Here is a 21749-nt window from a genome sequence, read left to right on the forward strand (position 1 = left end):
GCTAATCTCCATAGTTGTTGTGAGACGTTTAGACATTTGTTACAAACTCTGTATGTAACGCCATTTGGTCCGGGTATTGATGCTGCTCTTTAAAGTTGGCATCACTTCATGAAGTTTGGGTTCTGACATATCAAACTCTATTGCTGGCTCATCTGGACTTATCAATCTGTGTTGGTCTTCAATGTCTTGTTCTCTGTCTGGATCACTATAAGTTTCTCTCAAATATTGTTCAACCTCTTCTTTTTGGCGATCTAACCGGTCCGATCTTTTATCTCCTAAAAGCTTTTTTACAAAGCCAAATGGATTAGGTGTTAATTGTTATGTCTTTCTTGCTCTTTCCCTTTTGTTCATTTTAAGGTTCTCTGCTCTCCTCAGTGTTTGTATTCTTTCCCTGTTGACATCTCTTAGCTCTTTTAATGCCTTTTGTTCGTGTAACTCTGCTTTCTTTCTTGAGGCACTTTGTTAAGTTTTGTTGTTCTCTCCTCAGTTTGGCAATGTCACTTTCTCTTCTGTTCTCTTCCATGGCCTGACTCTTAACTTTCTTCTGTTCTTCCATTCCAAACCTGTCTTTCCCCATTGCGAAGATAATGGTAATCATTGCTTTGATCTTTCTGTCTACATCTCCTGCCGATGCCGATTGTATCTCAATCCACGTCACATTTTGCAAAAGATAACCATCATATGTCTTTTTCTTTTCATTTTAGGAAAAACTGCAACGCAGGAAATGGCTATGACAGGGCAAAAAAGTAATTTTAATGTAATGGCTTTGCAAAATTAAAATTTTAGTCTACAGTTATGCCGGCCCTTTTCTTGATTTGACACTCCACTATTATAGTACTCGGGTTTTACCTTTACAGTTAAAATCTTCCAATCAATAGGACCGGGTCAAATTATACTGTATTGAATACTTCTATTTGTATGTCAACACCGTCTCATATTTCAATACACTTTTCTTATTTACAAAAGAATAACAAACCTGAGGTTATATAAAAGCTTTCGTTCGGCCAAGTATATTAAAAAAAAGTTTGAATAACAAGTTTTATTCCAATGTTGGTATTCATCAATAATTTTAATGTGTAATAAATCAGTTTGTCACCCCCCCCCCCCCCCCCTCCCCACTACTACCACTACAATGAAAAAAAATATCATTCAAAAGTGCAATATTTGAAGTGTTCCAACTCTTAAAAAGGAAATGAAAATTTAAGAAAATTGTAAAAACTACTACCATTCCACCTAATGACTTAATATTCAGTGTATGCGTCATATGTCATATGATTTATTATCATAAAACACACTATAAATATACAAGGTTAATATTTAGAGCGGCTTTATTGATCTGTTAAAGCACGGGAGAAAAAGGTATGTTGAAATTAAAGAAAACCATTTACATAATACTGTTACAGTGAAAAAGCCTAAAAAGGACAGATATATGTGGTATTCTGTTATGGAATTTTCACTTGAAAAATAAAACCGTTTTCTTAAGGAAATTGTGAACATATACATCTAACATATTTTTGCAAACTAACTACAAAATAAAGCTGAGTCAGCTATTTGTTTTTTAAAGAAGGTGGTGTTGATGGAAGCTGTGTTTAAATATCTGTTAAATTCATTTATGAGTTTGTTTAGATCAATTTTAAGATTGACATATCGTATAGACATTTATTTATGATAAAAGTTCATATTTAATATCCCCCCATTTTCATCTTTTATTTATCTGCAGTGTATAAGTATCCTTTTTGTGAGGAAAAGTGGATATATAAGAAGACGTTATCTATGTTTTTCTGTTTGTTTGCGGTGTTTCATTCACCTTAATTGATCTCTTGGTTTTACAGGAAAATGAGTAAACGTAGCCGTGACCCAGCGATAAATAAACTGAGAGAGGTGAAAGCAGAAGCCGAATCCCTGGGAATACCTGAGACAATTATCAATGGGTTACAGGCAGTTGATGATTTGGCAACGGTAATTAACATATGAACTTAAAGTGATGATACCTCTAACATGTCCATACATTGTACTTTCTCTAGATTAAATGTCAGCATCGTGTTATTCCGAATAAATCAATAAGGTTAGTTATTAAAGATTTTGTTATTTGACAAATTGTTAGTTGGCAATCTATAAAGATAAAGCCGCGGTTGTTTTCCTAAAAATATGTTCCTGTTTAATGTAATCACTTCTTGGAAAAAGAAAATAAAAGATAGAGGACCTTATTAAAAAAACCAGTTCCTTCAAGTGAGACAAATATTTTGAATATACATTTTCATTTTCTTTTTGTATTATATAAAAGGATAAGCCAGAATGACACATCGTTCCTTTTAAGTCAAGGATAAGCAACATGGCCAGAACCGGGAGATATATCTTTAAAAGCTCTTCAATGCAGTGAGAGAAAACAAAACAAATATACTACTAGTCGTGTAGGAAGATACGGTACATTTTTACACAGTATATGTATTTTATGTTCATACATATCTGAAATCGATTTCTTCACCTGTTTTTTTATTGAAAGGCTCGGGAAGATTATTGCGACAGTAAGACGTCGACAGCAAGTGAGCCAATGGCAGCACTGATAAAAGATACTTTTGAACATCCCTGGCAGAATGTATACAAAGAAGGGAAAACGACATGGAATATCACCCCTAGAATGATGTCAGGAAATCTTGAGGGTAAAATACAAGCAAAGATAAAAACCAAATAAATCACTTTTTTGGATATCTGAATAGTAGAGCGATACTTCATTGAATTATTGCTTTCGGTTTAATATTAAGCGAGCGTTACACATACTGAAAAGAAAAAGAAAACGCAAACAGATAAAAAAAGAAACTAGCAATTAAACATAAACAAGCAGAGAGAGCGAGAGAGATGTAGATCAGTTCCTATTCATTGAATTTGTTCTATGTTTGTTTGGTCCACACTGCATGATTGCTTTTATACATTGCTTTTATCAAGCTTATTATAACAAATGTTGTCATTCAAAGTTTATGTTTTACCAAATCTAGTAAATTTGAAATGATGTCAATTTCAACTACTAACATTTTCATTTTCTTTTTTTAGGATATGTTTTAAAATTCTTAGTCAGTGCTTCTAAATCCAAAAACGTTCTTGAGGTGGGTATGTTTACTGGATGTGCAGCCTTAGGAATGGCAGAAGTTATGCCGGATGACGGGAAGGTCGTCACTTGTGAAATTGATCCATACCTAGTTGACCTAGCTAGAAAATTGATGGACAGGTCGCCACATGGAAAGAAGGTCGAAATTCTTACTGGTAAGGCTGTGTATACATCAAACAATTAGCTATGGATTCAATGGAAATATTAAAGGCATTAATTTTCTCAATTGCAGGGGCAGATCCAGGATTCTGGAAAGGGGGGCGAAGTTTTTAAATTCGCCGAGCGGAGCGAGACGGAAAATTTTTCGGACCTTTTTTTGGCTAAAAAAACATGAAATAAGTGTAATATGCACTTTTAAAACGACATTTGGAACACCATTACACGTTCAAAAAGTGTTACAAAAAAGCGTTCAAGCAGTGTTCTATTTATTAACACTTAGATTTACAGTGTGGCGTGGTGCATGTATATTTTGTAGTTCCTGAAAGGTGTAAGGGTTGGACATTTTCGATGCTGTATTCTCCTTATTAATTGTTTATCACAAAATGATAGTATGTTTCAAGCTATTTACTGATAAATTTGATGTGGGACTTTTCAGTAAAAAAAGACATGGAAAATTCTCGCTGGTTTGCTGTAAGTTAAGTTATGATAACCTCACAGATTTCTTGGGCTATTCGATAAAATTTACAATACGACGGACACGAGCTAAAAAAGACAAACAAGCAATATTTATCCAAATGTTTGGTTGATATGTTTCACCCAACAAAATTAAGGGATGTGAGGGATTCCAAATCAACCAAAAGCTACGAATGAGTCTGAAATCATCGGACAACGATTATATGAAAGACGGTAGAAAAATGTAGACATTAAGGCCACTTCCAGCAGCAGGTTGTAGTCTGGTCTTGAAAAAAAATATTCAATATATCATTTCGGCGAAACAGACATTCCGGTCAGACATCGCGGCAAACCCCGGCCAAAAAAAAAACTTGAAAACGTCCGTTTTAATCTTTTATGTTCATTTAATGCTTAATAATTCTGTTGGATATTCGTTTCTAATAGCAAAAAAATGGACAAGATTATTGTTTTCAATCCAGATATGGCCAGAATTTTTGTTTAATGCAAAGATTAGAGTCAATTTTTTATCTCTCAAATATCTCAGACTGCCTCCTCAAATCAAATGGTTCGTACCTTAGAATTTAAATCTATCTAGAGATAATACTGACTGGGGATCATTATTCAGCTGTTATTTTAAAATATTATAGGATGCCGATCATGGGGCGTTACGAGTTAAATAATAACTGAGTGACGTTTTTTCGACGCACTGGTCAACTCCACTATAGTGAATCACATGACTTTCAGTTAGTATACACCAGCGAAACATATCTTTTTAAAGTAAAGAATTGTCACATACACGGGAAATGGCAAAGTTCACGTCGTCTAGTCTGATTAATCTTTAAACTTTTACACACAAAAAAAAAAGTCCAAGCAAAAGGGGGGCGGGCGTACGCCCTCTACGCCCCCCTCTGGATCCACCACTGAATTGTATTCAGGGTAAATTAAAACAGGTGCTGTGTTGCGTTTCCACAAGTTTCACCTCATGATCGTATATTATGAAAATAGGCACGAGCAATTATTTCAGTCTTTTATCTTTTTAATGAAATTTGTGTAAAATCAGAAACAATGAATTTGAGAACGTAAAATTGTGCGAACATTGGACACTTCTTGTACATGTTGCTGCATCTTATTCCATTTTGCTATTATTTTGATTTGAATGAAGGTGTTTCAAATTATACATGTATCTAATGAAAAAGGCTTTTTACGTTTAAGGAATTGAAAAAAAAATCTAACGATTAATGTTCTATCTATTTAGAACCTAAACTTGAATCTTGATTTTGTTTAAACATCTTGATAAATTTTAAAACATGTAAATACAGTCATTTCTTTTGTCGTTTAGAAATGAGCAGTCAATATATGGTAGTACATTCTTTCTTTTCATGTCATGTTTGTGTTATGTATACATGCTCTAATAATATAAATGTAAAACAGGCATTTCTAACTTCATTTATACTGCAATTAGTCGTGTTTATTTTATAATATAGTAACACAGCTTTATTTTGTGCAATGTCAATTTCATCATGGAACACTTTTTCCATAGTCAGGGGTTTATTAAGCAATGAAAATAAGTTTGAAATTTGCGTAATAATTCAAAGAGCTATGAATTTATTCATTTATGTTGCAGTATAAAAACAATATTAGGTCAATGTCAGAACAATATAAACATTTTTGTAATCGGCGCAAAACTGGGGAAGCCATCAATACATTTATCTTACTTCTCTCTATGAATTTGACCTCCCGAATAGTAGAACAGTTATGATTTGTTTTAACTTTAATAAGTTTTTTCTTACTATATGTCGTTTTAGGTCCAGCAATAGAGAGTCTAAATGGTTTGGCTAAGAAAAATCAGAAGTTTGATTTCATCTTCATAGACGCTGATAAACCGGGTTATTGTGATTATTTTAATGTAAGTGTATCATGTGTAACAAGGAAAAGATAATTTATAAAGCAAAATGAAAAAAACTAACATCATATTTGATACATCGTTAAAAAGATCTAATCATCAAATAATACTTATAGAATGGTCATAATTACATGTGACTTTATTTTATAAACCGATTTCAGTTTAATATTTGACTTCGTATTTACATTTATGCACCTTTACTTTTTTGTTACAATATAACTTCCATGCCACAGTTCAGATATATGTAATTTACATTTATTTGATTATATTTCAAGATATGCTTCTCCGAACTTCTGGCCCCCGGAGGTACTATTGCAATGGACAATGCCTTATTTGGAGGTAAACCGTATATGACAGATTCGACACCAAACGAAGGCGTTACCAAGTTTAACAACATGATCGTGACAAGAAAGGATATTTATTATGTACGTAACTATAACTAACTCATTGTTCAAGGTAAAAAAAAAAATATCAGCAATAAATACTCAAAACCATGCTTTACTCAAAATACATACTATCAGGATGATGTGAATACTTAAATTTTCGAAAATCTGCCAGATAACATATAACCAAATGTTTACTCTCCAAAATACCTACAGATATTGTGTTGACGTTTAGTATGCAGTAGATTTAATAAAATTACAATATATATGATATGTCATGTCAGAACACGAACACAGACTAGGCTGGTCAAATGCCTCGACCCGGCGTTTGTCATGTCAAAACACGAGTACAGACTACGCTGGTTATATGCCTCGACCCAGAGTTTGAATTAAACTATCAAATAAAAAACTTGATGCTGACGTATAGTATAGTCAATGAACTAGATCTATTGAATATTGATGCAAACAGGATGGAGTTATAGATGACTTTAAAAAAATTGAACCTGCTTCATTTACATTGTTTTGTTACATCATAATTTTTACACGTGCCTCCACCCCGAATAACAAAATCTTTAATAACATATATTGGTACTGTCTGCATTTTTGTAGGTTTTGATGCCTATAAGGGATGGTATTATGCTGATCAGGAGAAAAGAGGACATGAATGGAACCGTTTAATATAAGCTTATATAAGAGAAAAGAGCAAGCAAGCATTAACTACATGTTGTTAATTGGCACGTATCTTTCAAGCAGATATTGTGTAATGGTTTTAAGCAACTTGTTTTGCCGTTTAAAAGACGATTTTAGTTTTATATTTTTCTTTTATTAAATGGCTTGTATTAACATTCTGTCTGTAAGTGATAATGGGATATTGCTACAATAAAAAGAAAGATTACAATTATTTGTTGTTTTTTTTTTTATAATAACACAATGTTGACCTCAATTTCATTTTTACCAATTATGTCTGTTTGTTTTGTTCTACGTAAGAAAATGCCTAATCATACCAAGACAGGAATCTCAGTTGTTGTCCATTCGTTTGATGTGTTTGATCATTTGATTTTGTCATTTAGTTACAGTTTCCGTTTCGTTTTTTTGTTATTTTATTTTTTGTCAAATAATGTCCGGGAACCAGTCTAAATAACTCCGTACCTGACTACAATAGATTTTGGTGTGGTGTTGTTGAAAATTTAGTCTCACGAGACGTGAGGACGGTGAGGTAGAGGAATCTGTCCCTGTTATTTTCCTATTTTTTGTATGGTTTTTTTTTTGCAATCTTTTTGCATGATTCTCTATGACTAAATGTTTTCCATTGCCCATTCGAATTAAAATATAGATTTCTGTTTCGTTATACTACATATGAGTATAACGTAATCAGGGATCTATATTTTAATTAGAATGTCTATTGCCCTGACTCTCGGAATCTTACTTGCTTTTTTTATCTTAATATTTAGGTGGGTATCAAGATTTTGTTGCTATATAGATATCAATTGATACAAATCTTAATCATGAAAAGAATATATTAACCTAAGGGTCCCTTTTGGTTTCTTCTATAATTAAAAAAAGTAAAATAACAAAAATGTATTTTGAGTCATATTGGCGATCATGCATGGTGTCTGCTCTATGGTCGAATTGTTGTCTCTTTGACACATTCCCCATATCCATTCTCAATTTTGTTTAACAGATTGTGCCCCAATAACTCCATAATACATTTATGAACCTTTCTACATTGACCTACAATGGTTTACTTTTATAAATTTGTTATTTGGATGGAGAGTTGTCTCATTGGCACTAACAACACATCTTCCTATATCTATTGTAAGACAATTTTATAAAAAATGCACATTAACAAACAACAGAAAACGGCGACAAGGCTAGTAACAGTCCAAAACCAAACGCAGAAAACTGATCAACATTCAACTCATAAAAAAGGGGGAAGCATACTCAGTGAATTCAGATCGTTTCGAAGGTTTTGCTCAACTACTGACGCTCATGTAAAAAAAAATCCTATCGTTTGATGAGGCGTTATACAACAGACTTTTAGATAAGTACAAATACGTAAAATTAAATGAAGGTAGATTAAGAAAAGCGCCTCAAACGTACCATTATAGAGTTACATTGTCATGGTTTGTACTCATATCATGAGTTTGTCAAGTGTTTTCGAATGAGCTCTACTAAAACTAATGGACGATGCTTTAAAACTTTAAAAAGTAAATTAACAAAAATATCGAGCTCCAAGAGAAATTCAAAACGGAAAGTCCTTCATAATGGCAACATCAAAAGTTCAATCACATCAAACAGGCACATTAAACCAGACATATATATACATTTTGTAACACCAGAAAATACTTATAACAAAAAAAATATCAAAAGAATCTCCAAACCTTTTTAAAAGAGCACCCAATTACCTTGGAAAAACTAATGACGGCAAATCCCCTTTCGAAAAAACAAAAACAATAAAATAAAACTTTCATAGCCAGATTTGATAAGATATATTTTGAAAATATTGTAGAATAATTATAAAATACTCCACAAGTTTACAGCTACATTTATGTGTATAGTGATTAATTAAATTTAGAACAAATGTATACATAATAAAAAGTTAAAAAGGTTATGTCATGCAACTGTATCGGCTCAATCAATAACTTCACATCTGACTTGAAAAATCTTCACCCGTTCATATCTTCCTTTCTCCTTACAAGCATTATTCCATCTCTCACTGGCATTAACACCTAAAAGAAATGTTTTTTTTTCTCAATTAGAATTATTAAGTTGACACCTAGTATACTACATTTTTATCATACGTGGTTCATTTTGTATCGCCAGGCTGTGCAAAAAAAAATAAACAACAAAAAAGGTAAGCCAGAACTAAATACATTAAAATTTATTCAAAACTTAATAAATATCTTTAAAAACAATGCGACTCTTTGAATTTACATATCAGTGTTCATTTAGAAAACATATAGTAAGAAAAAACTTATGAAAACATTTACTCCAACATTTCCTGCTTATATATAATAGATACATTGTAACAAAATAACACGTTCATGTAAAATGTTGTATGTATATATTTTTGTAACTTTCTTAGTCTCTGTAAGTACTTGAAATTTTTACTGTTGATTTTTTTTTTAAACTAACCTGAACAAGTGTTTACAACTTTCACATGTAACTTTAATTCATACGTGTACATATGCATTCTCAACAGGAAACATTTACCCTGTCGACTGACCACGCTCGTTTAGAAGTTCATGCAATGTTCGATGTGTTGAAGACCTATTGGTGGTCTTGGGCTGTTTTCTATAATTTAGTCGGTTAGTTGTCTCTTTGACATGTCCCCCTTTCAATAGTCGGTTAATTGTCTCTTTGACATGTTCCCCCTTTCAATAGTCGATTTTAATTACTCCAGTTTTTAGTTTGATTTGTATTTATGCGATGAACTACTGTTGCCTCTCATTTGAAGATCATTTAATCTCCATAGATAGCTTTTCATTTGTAATCATATCATTTCTCTTATTTATGTTAAAGTATCCATTTTCTGCGTTCAAATTATGTACATAGGTCAATGCATTATTGGTGCATGATAATTTATTCAAATTTCAATGGCAACTTTTTCTTGTTTCACAATTAATGAATGAATACGTACATGATAAACATCATTCCTGGTCATTAGCATATCGTTAAATCTTTTGATTGGTTCGTCGTCAGGACATTCTTTTAAATACGGTTTTCCATAGTGTAATGCGTTGTCCAGAGCGATAGTACCACCTGGTGCTAGAAGGTCTTTTATCGATACCTAAAAAATATTTATACAGAGAAATGAAGCATTATGTAAAAATGTATAACATTGCATATATAAAATAAAAAGGCTTGCGTTTACTCGCTATGTAAAAATAAAAGTTAAATGCCTCTTTTGGGTGACTTCATAGAAATTTAAAAGTCATTGCATTTCCATAAATGACTTTAACATTGTGGTTAACTTTTTAATCAGGCTGGGACAAAAATAAGCCAACGTTCATACAATCGTTCGTGAAATTACCATTGTAGACGCTATAACTATATATAGCTACATACAAAGATCATTTCCCTATTAAAACCGGTGCTGATTTCATGGACTGACAATCGTGGTTTTTTTTTTAAATGTAAATATTGTTTAATTAGTCTTTGCCATTTTTTTTTATAGTTTTAGAACGAGAAAAAGGTTTGCCAATTATTTTAACAAACTCCGGACTATGTCAAATTGCCTGTTCCAAGACAAGATCTCAAATAAGTTTATTTGTTTGTGTTACAAATGTGTATCACATTTGTTGTCTTTGGTATTCTTATTTATTTTATTTGCATTCATACTACAAGCACTTCTCCTCATTTTATGTGCTTTTTAACAATTTGCCCAGTCTCAGAGATCGACACAAACCTATTCAATGACACTCTGTTATTTGAGAACGAATTATGCTGAATGCATGTTATCTTTGTGACAGTATTGTTGGTTTGCTGTCTAATCAGTATTTAACAAAACCATCTCATTTTATCTTCCAATGCATATGTTTTCTGTTACTTGTTTTAAGTGGACATTATAGTGTGTCCAGTATCATTCAACATTCAAAAGAATGGAATAATCTGCCAATAATGCCAGTATGCTTCTAAATGCATTAAACACAAAAGAGAAATGAACTCAAATACTCACATTAAAATAGTCACAATAACCCGGTTTATCGGCATCTATAAAGATGAAGTCAAATTTCTCTCCTTTCTTGCCAAGGTCATTTAAACTGTTTAATGCAGGACCTAAAAATGAGAATATTGAAAACTGAGTATTTGCACGTGTAATTATTCAGAAAAATCGGTGTTGGTTGTGCAACAAGCATTAACCTTTCAAAAAGGGCTAGTCGACTCTTAGCTGATGAAAATGGAAAGTGCTCTCGATTTGTAGATTTATTCATTTACTAGAATAGCCATGTGCATCAATCAACAAATTTTACCATACACGTGAGGTCACACGTTATGAAGTATTATCTATATCGTTTCACGTTGTTGTTTACGAAACTTGTCGACTATTTATAGATAAAAGTTACCCGTGTACCAATATCATGAATATGCATGATTAATGACCAGGCAAAATCGAATTGCTAAAATAGAGAGGACAAATCCGATACTCTTCGGGATTGAAGGACATTTACTAGGTTTGGATTGTCCTAACCAATCAATAAACTTTGATTATTCACGTCTCGTAATATCTTCCAATCAGGTAGCAAGAAAAATTCACGCATTGACTGTCCATCGTTCAATTCTTAATATCGACTCCTAGAAGTCGATAATCATCTGTTGTATTGTACTAGTTTATTTCTAAAAGATAATTCTTGTTATTCCAGTTCATGTTTTATGCTTATTAAAGTAAAAAATAAATAAAAAAGCACAAACCTTCAACAATAGTTATCTTTTTTCCGTGCGGGGACTTGTCCACAAATGTTCTAGTTAATTTCACTAAATATGGATCAAATTCACAGGTCACGACCTTGCCGTCGTCTGGCATTACTTCCGCCATACCGAGAGCGCCACAACCAGTAAACATTCCAACTTCTAATACTCTTTTAGCTTTTGATGCACTGACTAAAAATTTGAGAACGTAGCCTGAAACAAATGATTAATAAAGTTCACAAAAGAGAAAGAAAGAGCAAAGGAGAACATTAATCACTAAAAGCAAAATAAAGAAAACTAGAGAATAATCCAACTACAACCGGGGTACAATCAGGTGCTCCGGATGGTAAAATGGTTCCTTCCCCACTAGTAGTACCCGTCACAATTCTTTTTTAGGGGGACACTACCGTTTAACTATAGCTGTCATAGAAGATTGATTAGCGCTCGTCTTACTAGGTTAAGCTCTTGAAATTCTCTCTTTTATAATGGCAATCAGGTGAATAAGAGCTAAGTACTCTGTAATCCATTCTGTTTATATAAAAAACTTATTTGATATTCTAGTCCTTATTCTAAGGGAATATTTTAACATTCAAATCCGAGTTTACTGGTAGCTTTAAACAGTTTACAATGTATACATACTGCATGTTGGTATATCAGCTGCTAACATTGTATACATACTGCATGTTGGTATATCAGCTGCTAGTGTCATTGTAAACCTTTCTGTCGAACGAACGTAGCGAAGACAAAATATACAAGATTTATAGTGCAGGCAGCTTATATTTTGAAATATCAGTATGCTGAAAATCGTATCGCATTTTTTAAATTGTGTTAATTAATTTTTGTAATTGAAATAACTTTTTTTTTGTTTTACTGCATGTATAATAAACAAACCGGAAGAAGACTTGAAGATTTTGGGTCTAAGTTATAACCAAAGTTGTGATAGATAGTTCAATCACAGGTGCACTAGGAACACTGAATTATACCACATCTTCTTTTTTATATGTATGTTTTAAAAACCGAAAAATTTGGACTTTTCGAAAACCCATTATTTTTTTATAATTACAATTTTCTTAGTCTTTATTTTATCTTTACCTTCAAGATTTCCCGACAACATCCTGGTACTTATGTTCCATTTTGTTTTTCCTTCATTAAACAACTGTTGCCATGGATGTTCCATCGTATCTTTCATAAGTTTTGATAAAGCATCACTTGGCTCTGACGTTTTACCATCACAGTAGACTTCTCTTGCCTGGAAAGTATTGCAGTTAGATAAGATTGACTTTTCTTTGCCAGAATGAAGTTCATATAATGATATTTTGAAAATTGTCTAAAACTATGGGTCACTTTTTTACAAGCTACAGATTGTGCAAAATTGTCCGAAAAAACGAAGAAAAAAAATAACAGGTAGAAATTAATAAAACAAAAATATTGGATGATAACTTTTGTAATGTGTTTGTGGAAAATTTTAAAAGAACAAACAGGGGTTACGAAACTCAATGTCTTGCTTAAAAACAATAAACTCAAACTAACTGTTCTCTCATTTATAAAATAAATTTATCTGCGCTTTCCCACTTATATGGCTGAGTGTATAAATTGAATTAAGCAAAAAGCTTTATTCTATTTTTGTTAATCGTGTATTAGTCATTTAGACTAAAAGTCTACGAATGAATAATATTCCTCTCTCAAAATTTGCATATTTCATTAATGATCCTGCTATATCACAATACAAGATTGCGTAAACTTTAATGTGTACCTCAAATAGATCCTCAACAGCTTGTAGACCCGAAATTATGCTTTCAGGGAGACCTAACTTTTCTGCCTCTCTTTTCACTTCCCACAGTTTTGTCAATGCAGGATCATAACTGATTTTATCTGCCATTCTAAAATATAAAATAATAAAACCTCCCGATATCAACAGGATTAATATTAATAGGAAATAATAGGTAAAAGCCTACATATGCTTTGTTATCAAACGAACAAACCGTTTGAATAGAGAATAATGTCAAACATCATCCTATCTCATTCAATTTATTTCAATATCTTTTGAAATGATACGTGGTTATACGCCAACAAGACAGCACCCTAAACTTTCATTAAAACTTATGATATCTGTACTTTTCTGTATGTTATTCTCACATTGTAAGAAAATATAAATATATGTGTAGCTTTAGAAATATAGAGCAAAGTTTGCTTCGCCGAGTTTAATCTGTGATACACGGTTCAAATATTTATTTGGTATCCTGCTATTCAACTTTCACGATCATTGAATCTGTTTTTAAATGAAATCTACTTGCCTTAAAAATGAACCGTGGTATCCGAGGACCCCAAATTGAACTGGGACGTTGATTCCATTAAAATTGGTGACGCTATCCAATCAAAATGAACGTTACAAGCTAGTCTGTATGCTGCATCATAATATATCATATTGTCGTCAGGGAAGACAAAGGACGACGTGTCTGACATATTGTCGTCAGGCCAGATTTCGGACAATGAGACTTACAGTTATCATATTGCATCAGGCAAATCTTCAAACTACGTGACTAACCGTTATCATATTGTTGTCAGATTAGACTTAGGACTACGTGACTAACCGTTATCATATTGTTGTCAGATTAGACTTAGGACTACGTGACCAACCGTTATCATATTGTTGTCAGATTAGAATTAGGACTACGTGACTAACCGTAAGCATATTGTTGTCAGATTAGACTTAGGACTACGTGACTAACCGTTATCATATTGTTGTCAGATTAGACTTAGGACTACGTGACTAACCGTTATCATATTGTTGTCAGATTAGACTTAGGACTACGTGACCAACCGTTATCATATTGTTGTCAGATTAGAATTAGGACTACGTGACTAACCGTTATCATATTGTTGTCAGATTAGACTTAGGACTACGTGACTAACCGTTATCATATGGTTGTCAGGTTCGACTTAGGACTACGTGACCAACCGTTATCATATTGTTGTCAGATTAGACTTAGGACTACATGACTAACCGTTATCATATTGTTGTCAGATTAGACTTAGGACTACATGACTAACCGTTATCATATTGTTGTCAGATTAGACTTAGGACTACATGACTAACCGTTATCATATGGTTGTCAGGTTCGACTTAGGAAAACGTGACTAACCGTAAGCATATTGTTGTCAGGTTCGACTTAGGAAGACGTGACTAACCGTAAGCAAATTGTTGTCAGGTTCGACTTAGGACTACGTGACTAACCGTAAGCATATTGTTATCAGGTTATACTTAGGACTACGTGACTAACTGTAGACATATTGTTGTCAAGTTCGACTTAGGACTACGTGACTAACCGTTATCATATTGTTGTCATGTTAGACTTAGGAAGACATGACTAACCGTAAGCATATTGTTGTCAGGTTAGACTTAGGAAGACGTGACTAACCGTAAGCATATTGTTGTCAGGTTATACTTAGGACTATGTGAGTAACTGTAAGCATATTGTTGTCAGGTTAGACTTAGAAAGACGTGACTAACCGTTATCATATGGTTGTCAGGTTCGACTTAGGAAGACGTGACTAACCGTAAGCATATTGTTGTCAGGTTAGACTTAGGAAGACGTGACTAACCGTAAGCATATTGTTATCAGGTTAGACTTAGGACTACGTGCCTAACCGTTAGCATATTGTTGTCAGGTTAGACTTAGGACTACGTGACTAACTGTAAGCATAGTGTTGTCAGGTTAGACTTAGGACTACGTGACTAACTGTAAGCATATTGTTGTCAGGTTAGTCTTAGGACTACGTGACTAACCGTAAGCATATTGTTGTCAGGTTATACTTAGGACTTCGTGACTAACTGTAAGCATATTGTTGTCAGGTTAGACTTAGGACTACGTGACTAACCGTTAGCATATTGTTGTCAGGTTAGTCTTAGGAAGACGTGACTAACCGTAGGCATATTGTTGTCAGGTTAGACTTAGGACTACGTGACTAACCGTAAGCATATTGTTGTCAGGTTCGACTTAGGACTACGTGACTAACCGTTATCATATTGTTGTCATGTTAGACTTAGGAAGACATGACTAACCGTAAGCATATTGTTGTCAGGTTAGACTTAGGAAGACGTGACTAACCGTAAGCATATTGTTGTCAGGTTATACTTAGGACTATGTGAGTAACTGTAAGCATATTGTTGTCAGGTTAGACTTAGAAAGACGTGACTAACCGTTATCATATGGTTGTCAGGTTCGACTTAGGAAGACGTGACTAACCGTAAGCATATTGTTGTCAGGTTAGACTTAGGAAGACGTGACTAACCGTAAGCATATTGTTATCAGGTTAGACTTAGGACTACGTGCCTAACCGTTAGCATATTGTTGTCAGGTTAGACTTAGGACTACGTGACTAACTGTAAGCATAGTGTTGTCAGGTTAGACTTAGGACTACGTGACTAACTGTAAGCATATTGTTGTCAGGTTAGTCTTAGGACTACGTGACTAACCGTAAGCATATTGTTGTCAGGTTATACTTAGGACTTCGTGACTAACTGTAAGCATATTGTTGTCAGGTTAGACTTAGGACTACGTGACTAACCGTTAGCATATTGTTGTCAGGTTAGTCTTAGGAAGACGTGACTAACCGTAGGCATATTGTTGTCAGGTTAGACTTAGGACTACGTGACTAACCGTAAGCATATTGTTGTCAGGTTCGACTTAGGACTACGTGACTAACCGTTAGCATATTGTTGTCAGTTTAGTCTTAGGAAGACGTGACTAACCGTAAGCATATTGTTGTCAGGTTCGACTTAGGACTACGTGACTAACCGTAAGCATATTGTTGCCAGGTAAGACTTAGGACTACGTGACTAACCGTAAGCATATTGTTGTCAGGTTAGACTTAGGACTACGTGACTAACCGTAAGCATATTGTTGTCAGGTTAGACTTAGGACTATGTGACTTACCGTAAGCATATTGTTGTCAGGTTAGACTTAGAAAGACGTGATTATCCGTTAGCATATAGTCGTCAGACTAGACTTCGTCCAGGAGACTAACTCAATACTGTTATCATATTGTTGTAATGTTTTAATATAAAATGACGTGACTAATTGCTATCATATTTTCATCGGGTTAGACCTAGGACGACATGACTTACAGTTATTATATTATTGTCATATTATACTTAGAGCGATGTGGCAAACCGTTATCATATTCATGATATTGGCATCATGTTATAACTAGAACACCGTAACTAACCGTGCTAACCGTAAGAATATTGCTGTCAGGTTACACTTAAGGACGACATGACTAATCGTTAGGTTAGACTTATGTTTACGTTAATAACTACTAATCATTTATTTGGCATATAACCGTTAGCATTATATTTTTCAGGTTGTCCTTACGACGACGTGACTAATAGATAGCATAATGCCATCAGGTCAAACTGAGAATGACGTGAATTTGGAAAGAATTGTATTGCATGTTCAGCTCCGACGGCATCAATTGGTGATGTGATGGTCTCAAATTAAATTTACTTGCAAAGCATCATGCGCATTAGCGGTGCCAGTAAGTTGGTATTTGCGACCATCAACTCACCAATTGATTCCGTTGGAGCTCAAAATAAAATATCGTTAAAACCATTCAAAGAAGTTGGCATGACTAACTGTTAGCATATTTTCGTCAAGTTAAATTCAAATAGTGTCTGTTTGTAATGATTGTCGTGTTTGTCTTGGTATCAATCCAATATTTGGATTTTACACCAATAAAATGATTTGATTTGATTTGATTGAAGTTATATCTAGGGCGGACCCGAATGACTAACTGTAAGCACATTGTCATCAGATTAGACTTCTGAATCAGAATACGTGAATGACCGTTACCATATTGTCGTCTGGTAAGACACAGGACGTTTGACCTGTTATCTGTTATTATGTTTGATTTGATATCTTACTTGGATAATCATATCGTCCTGTTCGTTCGGATGTGTAGTTGCTTACAGAACAATCCTTTATATTCGACATGTATTTATAAGCATGCTAAAACAAATATGTCATCGTCGTTTACGGAAGATAAAGTATTTATACTCTAAGCTCGCATGACACGCTACAAGTAGTATTTACATATTAAGATTAAAAGCATAAAACATTAATATTAATGTTAATATTTCCATTGAACACGTACGGGTCAAAATAAACGTAATTTGTTAAATTTGTCTATCTATTTGGCAACGACCATTCATCTTTTTAAGGGAGGACCACTGCCGGGACATTCATTGTTTTCCCAATTTTTTTTTAGTTAAATGTAAAGACCATTCTCAATAATAAAAATAATAATAATGATAATAAAAAACTAAATGAATGTTTTTTCTTTTCTTATTTTCTATAGAGGAATTTTGAAACACTTTTTTTCTATTTTAAAACAATTATGAATCAAAAATATTCTCCATCATGAATGGTCGAAGCCTTATTACATTTAATCGTAACTGGTTAGTTTGGTTTGTACTATGATATGGTTTTATTTAATTTCAAGTCGATCGAGATTTTTAAATCATCGTGAAAATGTTTACTGTTGTTAACATTATAAACAGAACTTGAAGTTGGGTATAAATTGTGAATACATTAACAACTAACAACCAAATACTTGCCATCAACACCAAATTCAACAGGAATCAAATACATTGAGATATGACATCAAGACAACTACCAGCGAAAGTACTGGCAAAAGGTGTTTTAACTAGCAACATTATCTATCTGCCTGTCCAAAGTCATGTACCAGTATTTCTGTTGTTGCCGTTTAGTGTTTTGAACATATTAAGATCCGACCATTTTTTTCTCGAGGGTGAATCGTTTATACTTTTTATCATTTTATAGCGTACTATATGTTATATGGGTTTTGCTCATTGTCGGAGTTAGTTCGTTGTCCTATAGTTACTTACAACTACGCCATTTAGTCAATGCTAGATAGATCCCCTTTTATTATCATACCACATGATACAGTCAGACGAACACACCCGGAGCAAGATAATGATAAACATAACCACTATTGCAAAATGTCAATAATACCGTACTAACAGTACTTGAAACATGTTAAATATAGCAGTTCAAATAAAATTGGGTCAAAAGAAATAGATCAATGACAATGATGTTACATTGTATTTAGAATGGCCAATGGATGCACCAGTTACTTTGAAATAATTTTTTTATGTATCTGAGTTAAACAGAGGATTAACATTTAAATGATTAAAAAAACTATTTTAAAATAACATTACGCTTAAAGGAAAATAAATGTATTCACTTACATATTACGTTGTATGCGTGTACTGTACGTGTGGCTTCTTGTTATGATAGAACGTCCTAAATTATGACTCTTTGATGTGACGAAAAGTAAATCACAAGTCGTAGATCACAAGTAATATCTTTGCTAGCTTATATATATGTTGTAAAATGATTTTTTAATTTGTAGTATCATCCATTCAAAATATTGCTCTGCCTATAAATTATATTTGGGTAAAAAAAGTAGAACATTTTTTGCACAGGCACTCGTCTCAGAAAAAAATTTCCTATAAAGTATATAGGAAATTTTTTTTTCTGAGACGAGTGTCTGTGGTTTTTTTTTTAGGAGGTTCACATTTCTTTTTTCAATTTCTACCCGCGGAAAGACCCTAATAATGAATTGCGTATTTGCCTGTACTGATTTCGGTAAACTGTTTTATGGTTTTTTTTCTAAAGACATTTCATTTATTTAAACTCGGTTTATTTTTTTTTTTTGTTTGTTAAAAAAAAAGTGTGATAAATATCTTTCAATAATTGTCCCGTGAGGTAAATCAACCGAAAACGGTTTAGAGTCTGGACACTGGAACTAATTGTCCCTATATCCTAATTGAACAAAGTTCTATTTGTTTGGAAGGGTAAATAGTTCGCAGGAATTATGTTAATAGAGTGAATCCGTTTAAATCTGCTACATGTATATAGGTTTTCTTATCTTTTTTTTTTTTTTTTAGCTCTGTATCAATTTGATGAGTCAACCCCTTTTTCAACTGATTTTTACCCTCAGTTCTTATATATTAGAAAAGAACGGATAAGAGATATTCAACCATGACATAAAGTCAGTTCATGCACTTGTATGGCAAAACAGCCGTTGGACGTCAGAGTAATCGCGGACTATTTATGCACCATCATTAAAAATATAAAATGCAAAGGAACAGCGCTTTAACTGATGTGTGTTCTGCTTTAACCTCAAAGTCCAAGATAGGGCATCTGCAAAATAGTTATGTATGTGCAACATTTTGTATGTGGCTGGCGACTATATGCTATCTATTAGTCACGTCATCCAAAGTCTAACCTAATAACTATATACTAACGGTAAGTCATGTCGTCCAAAGTCTAACCTGACGACGTTATGCTAACACGTACTAAGTCTAACTTGACGATTATATAATGCTGACGGTTAGTAACGTCGTCATAAGTCTAACCTGACGATAATATGCTTACGGTGAGTCACGTGCACGTCGTCTTAAGTCTAACCTGACGAAAATATGCTTACGGTGAGTCACGTTGTCCTGAGTCTAGTATCTTGACGATAATATGCTTTCGGTGAGTCACGTCGTCATAAGTCTTACCTGACGATGAAATGCTTACGGTGAGTCACGTAACATAAGTCTAACCTGACGATTATATACAAACGATTAGTCATTTCGTCCTTAAACTAACTTGACAACAATATGATAAAGGTTAGTCACGCCGTCCTTTACTTAACTTAACTTGACAAAAATATGCTTACGGTAAGCATGGCTAGTCACGTCGTTCTAGTTATAACCTGATGCCAATATAATGAATATGATAGCAGTTAGTCACTTCGTCCTATATTTTAACATTACAACAATATGAAATCAGTTAGTCTCAAAGTCCAAAGTCTGAACTGATGACAATATGCTAACAGTTAGTCACTTAGTTCGAAGTCTAACTCTACGACAATATAATAACGGCCTGTCACGCCGTCCTTAATCTAACCGGCCAATAATATGCTAAAGGTTTATCACGGCATCCTAAGACTAAGTCTAACCTGTCAACAGTATGCAAACAGTTAGGTACGTCATCCTAAGACTAAATCTAACCTGACACGATATACTAACGGTTAGTCACGTCATCCCAAGACTAAGTATAACCTGACAACAGTATGCTAACGGTAAGGTTCGTCATCCTTAGACTAAGTCTAACCTGACACGATATGGTAACGGTAAGTCACGTTATCCTAAGACTAAGTCTAACCTGACAACAGTATGCAAACGGTTAGGTACGTCATCCTAAGACTAAGTCTAACCTGACACGATATGCTAATGGTTAGTCACGTCGCCCAAAGTCTAACCTGATGACTTTATGCTAACAAGTAATAAGTTTAACCTGACGATTATATTATGATAACGCTTAGTAACATCGTCATAAGTCTCACCTGACGATTATATGCTTACGATGAGTCTGGCCTGGCGACAATATGCTAACAGTTAGTCACACAGTCCAAAGTGTGACCGGACGAGACTATGGTTACTGTGAGTCTCATAGTCCGAAGTCTGGCGTGACGAATATATGTCAGACACGTCGTTCTATGTCTAACCTGACGACAATATGATAATAGTTATTATGATGCAGAATAGCTTCTGTTACGATTATTTTGATTGGATAGCCTCACCAATTTTCATGGCATTAACGTCTCAATTCATTTCGGGGTCCTAAGACATCGCGGTCCGTTTTTAAGTCGAGTTGATGTCATTCATTAACAAATTCAACGGTCGTGAAATAAAAATACTATATTGGAGGGTGAAAGTCGACTAGCAGGATAAAACAATATTTGAACCGTGTAGCACAATATAAAACTCGGAGAGTCAGGTGTTATCAGTACTGATCTTGGTGATAATTTCTTAACCTATTGCACCATAAAACAACAGGATAATAATGTAAAATCATATCAAATAAGAACAATGAAAAGCTGAATACACCAACGACAGCATTGACGAAAATAAAGGAAATCCTAAGAAACTATGGTCTCAATCTAAAGATCTTGGATATAAAAAAAAAACACACAAATACTGAACTCCGAGGAAAATTCAAAAAGGAAAATCAAAAATCAAAAGGCAAAATCAAAAGTCCAAACACATCAAACGAATTGATAACAACTGTCATATTCCTGACTTGGTACAGGCATTCTCTAATGTAGAAAATGGTGGATTGAACCAAACACTAAATCTGATTGCAATGTAATTCTCATTATTGAAGGTGAGAATTGGTTGGATAATGTTAGAATAGCCAACCAGTTTAATAACTTTTATTACCACTATTGCTGCCAAGATGGTCAATAAACTATCGAATCCTAA

At 33.7% G+C, this 21749-nt stretch overlaps 2 protein-coding genes across 6 annotated transcripts; one reads left to right on the top strand and one right to left on the bottom strand.

The window, feature by feature from the left end:
* Positions 1–601: 601 nt before the first annotated feature.
* On the top strand, positions 602–6902 carry LOC139517947 (catechol O-methyltransferase-like). 2 transcript variants are annotated; one of them, XM_071309506.1, is made up of 7 exons: positions 602–746; positions 1833–1959; positions 2504–2660; positions 3049–3258; positions 5521–5621; positions 5894–6043; positions 6611–6902. In XM_071309506.1, exons 1-7 carry the CDS (start codon positions 631–633, stop codon positions 6677–6679), a joined length of 930 nt encoding a protein of 309 aa, XP_071165607.1. In that variant the 5' UTR covers positions 602–630; the 3' UTR covers positions 6680–6902. The 2 variants fall into 2 exon arrangements, with proteins under 2 accessions (XP_071165607.1, XP_071165608.1); XM_071309507.1 differs by lacking the exon at positions 602–746 and adding an exon at positions 1263–1359.
* A 1573-nt stretch (positions 6903–8475) lies between these two features.
* LOC139517948 (probable caffeoyl-CoA O-methyltransferase 1) lies at positions 8476–18813 on the bottom strand. Of its 4 annotated transcripts, none has more exons than XM_071309509.1 (7): positions 18681–18813; positions 13164–13290; positions 12503–12659; positions 11414–11623; positions 10680–10780; positions 9642–9791; positions 8476–8730 (listed from the first exon to the last, which is right to left on the bottom strand). In XM_071309509.1, exons 2-7 carry the CDS (start codon positions 13287–13289, stop codon positions 8668–8670), a joined length of 807 nt encoding a protein of 268 aa, XP_071165610.1. In that variant the 5' UTR covers position 13290; positions 18681–18813; the 3' UTR covers positions 8476–8667. The 4 variants fall into 4 exon arrangements, with proteins under 4 accessions (XP_071165610.1, XP_071165609.1, XP_071165611.1 ...); XM_071309508.1 differs by lacking the exon at positions 18681–18813 and adding an exon at positions 18454–18482; XM_071309510.1 differs by lacking the exon at positions 18681–18813 and adding an exon at positions 18318–18338.
* Between the last annotated feature and the right edge of the window lie 2936 nt (positions 18814–21749).

The sequence above is a fragment of the Mytilus edulis genome, chromosome 3, assembly GCF_963676685.1.
Source record: "Mytilus edulis chromosome 3, xbMytEdul2.2, whole genome shotgun sequence".
In the NCBI taxonomy this organism is placed as follows: Eukaryota; Metazoa; Mollusca; class Bivalvia; order Mytilida; family Mytilidae; genus Mytilus; species Mytilus edulis.

Excerpts from the sequence above, each read along its gene's own strand:
- LOC139517948 (XM_071309508.1), bottom strand. Across the intron at positions 12,660-13,163 it reads CTGTTGAGGATCTATTTGAG|GCAAGAGAAGTCTACTGTGA; the intron begins GTACACATTAAA and ends AATACTTTCCAG. Across the intron at positions 8,731-9,641 it reads CCAGGAATGATGTTTATCAT|GTGTTAATGCCAGTGAGAGA; the intron begins GTACGTATTCAT and ends CATTTCTTTTAG.
- LOC139517947 (XM_071309506.1), top strand. The coding sequence starts at position 631 with ATGCCGATTGTATCTCAATCCACGTCACATTTTGCAAAAGATAACCAT. Across the intron at positions 2,661-3,048 it reads GATGTCAGGAAATCTTGAGG|GATATGTTTTAAAATTCTTA; the intron begins GTAAAATACAAG and ends TTCTTTTTTTAG. Across the intron at positions 3,259-5,520 it reads GAAGGTCGAAATTCTTACTG|GTCCAGCAATAGAGAGTCTA; the intron begins GTAAGGCTGTGT and ends ATGTCGTTTTAG.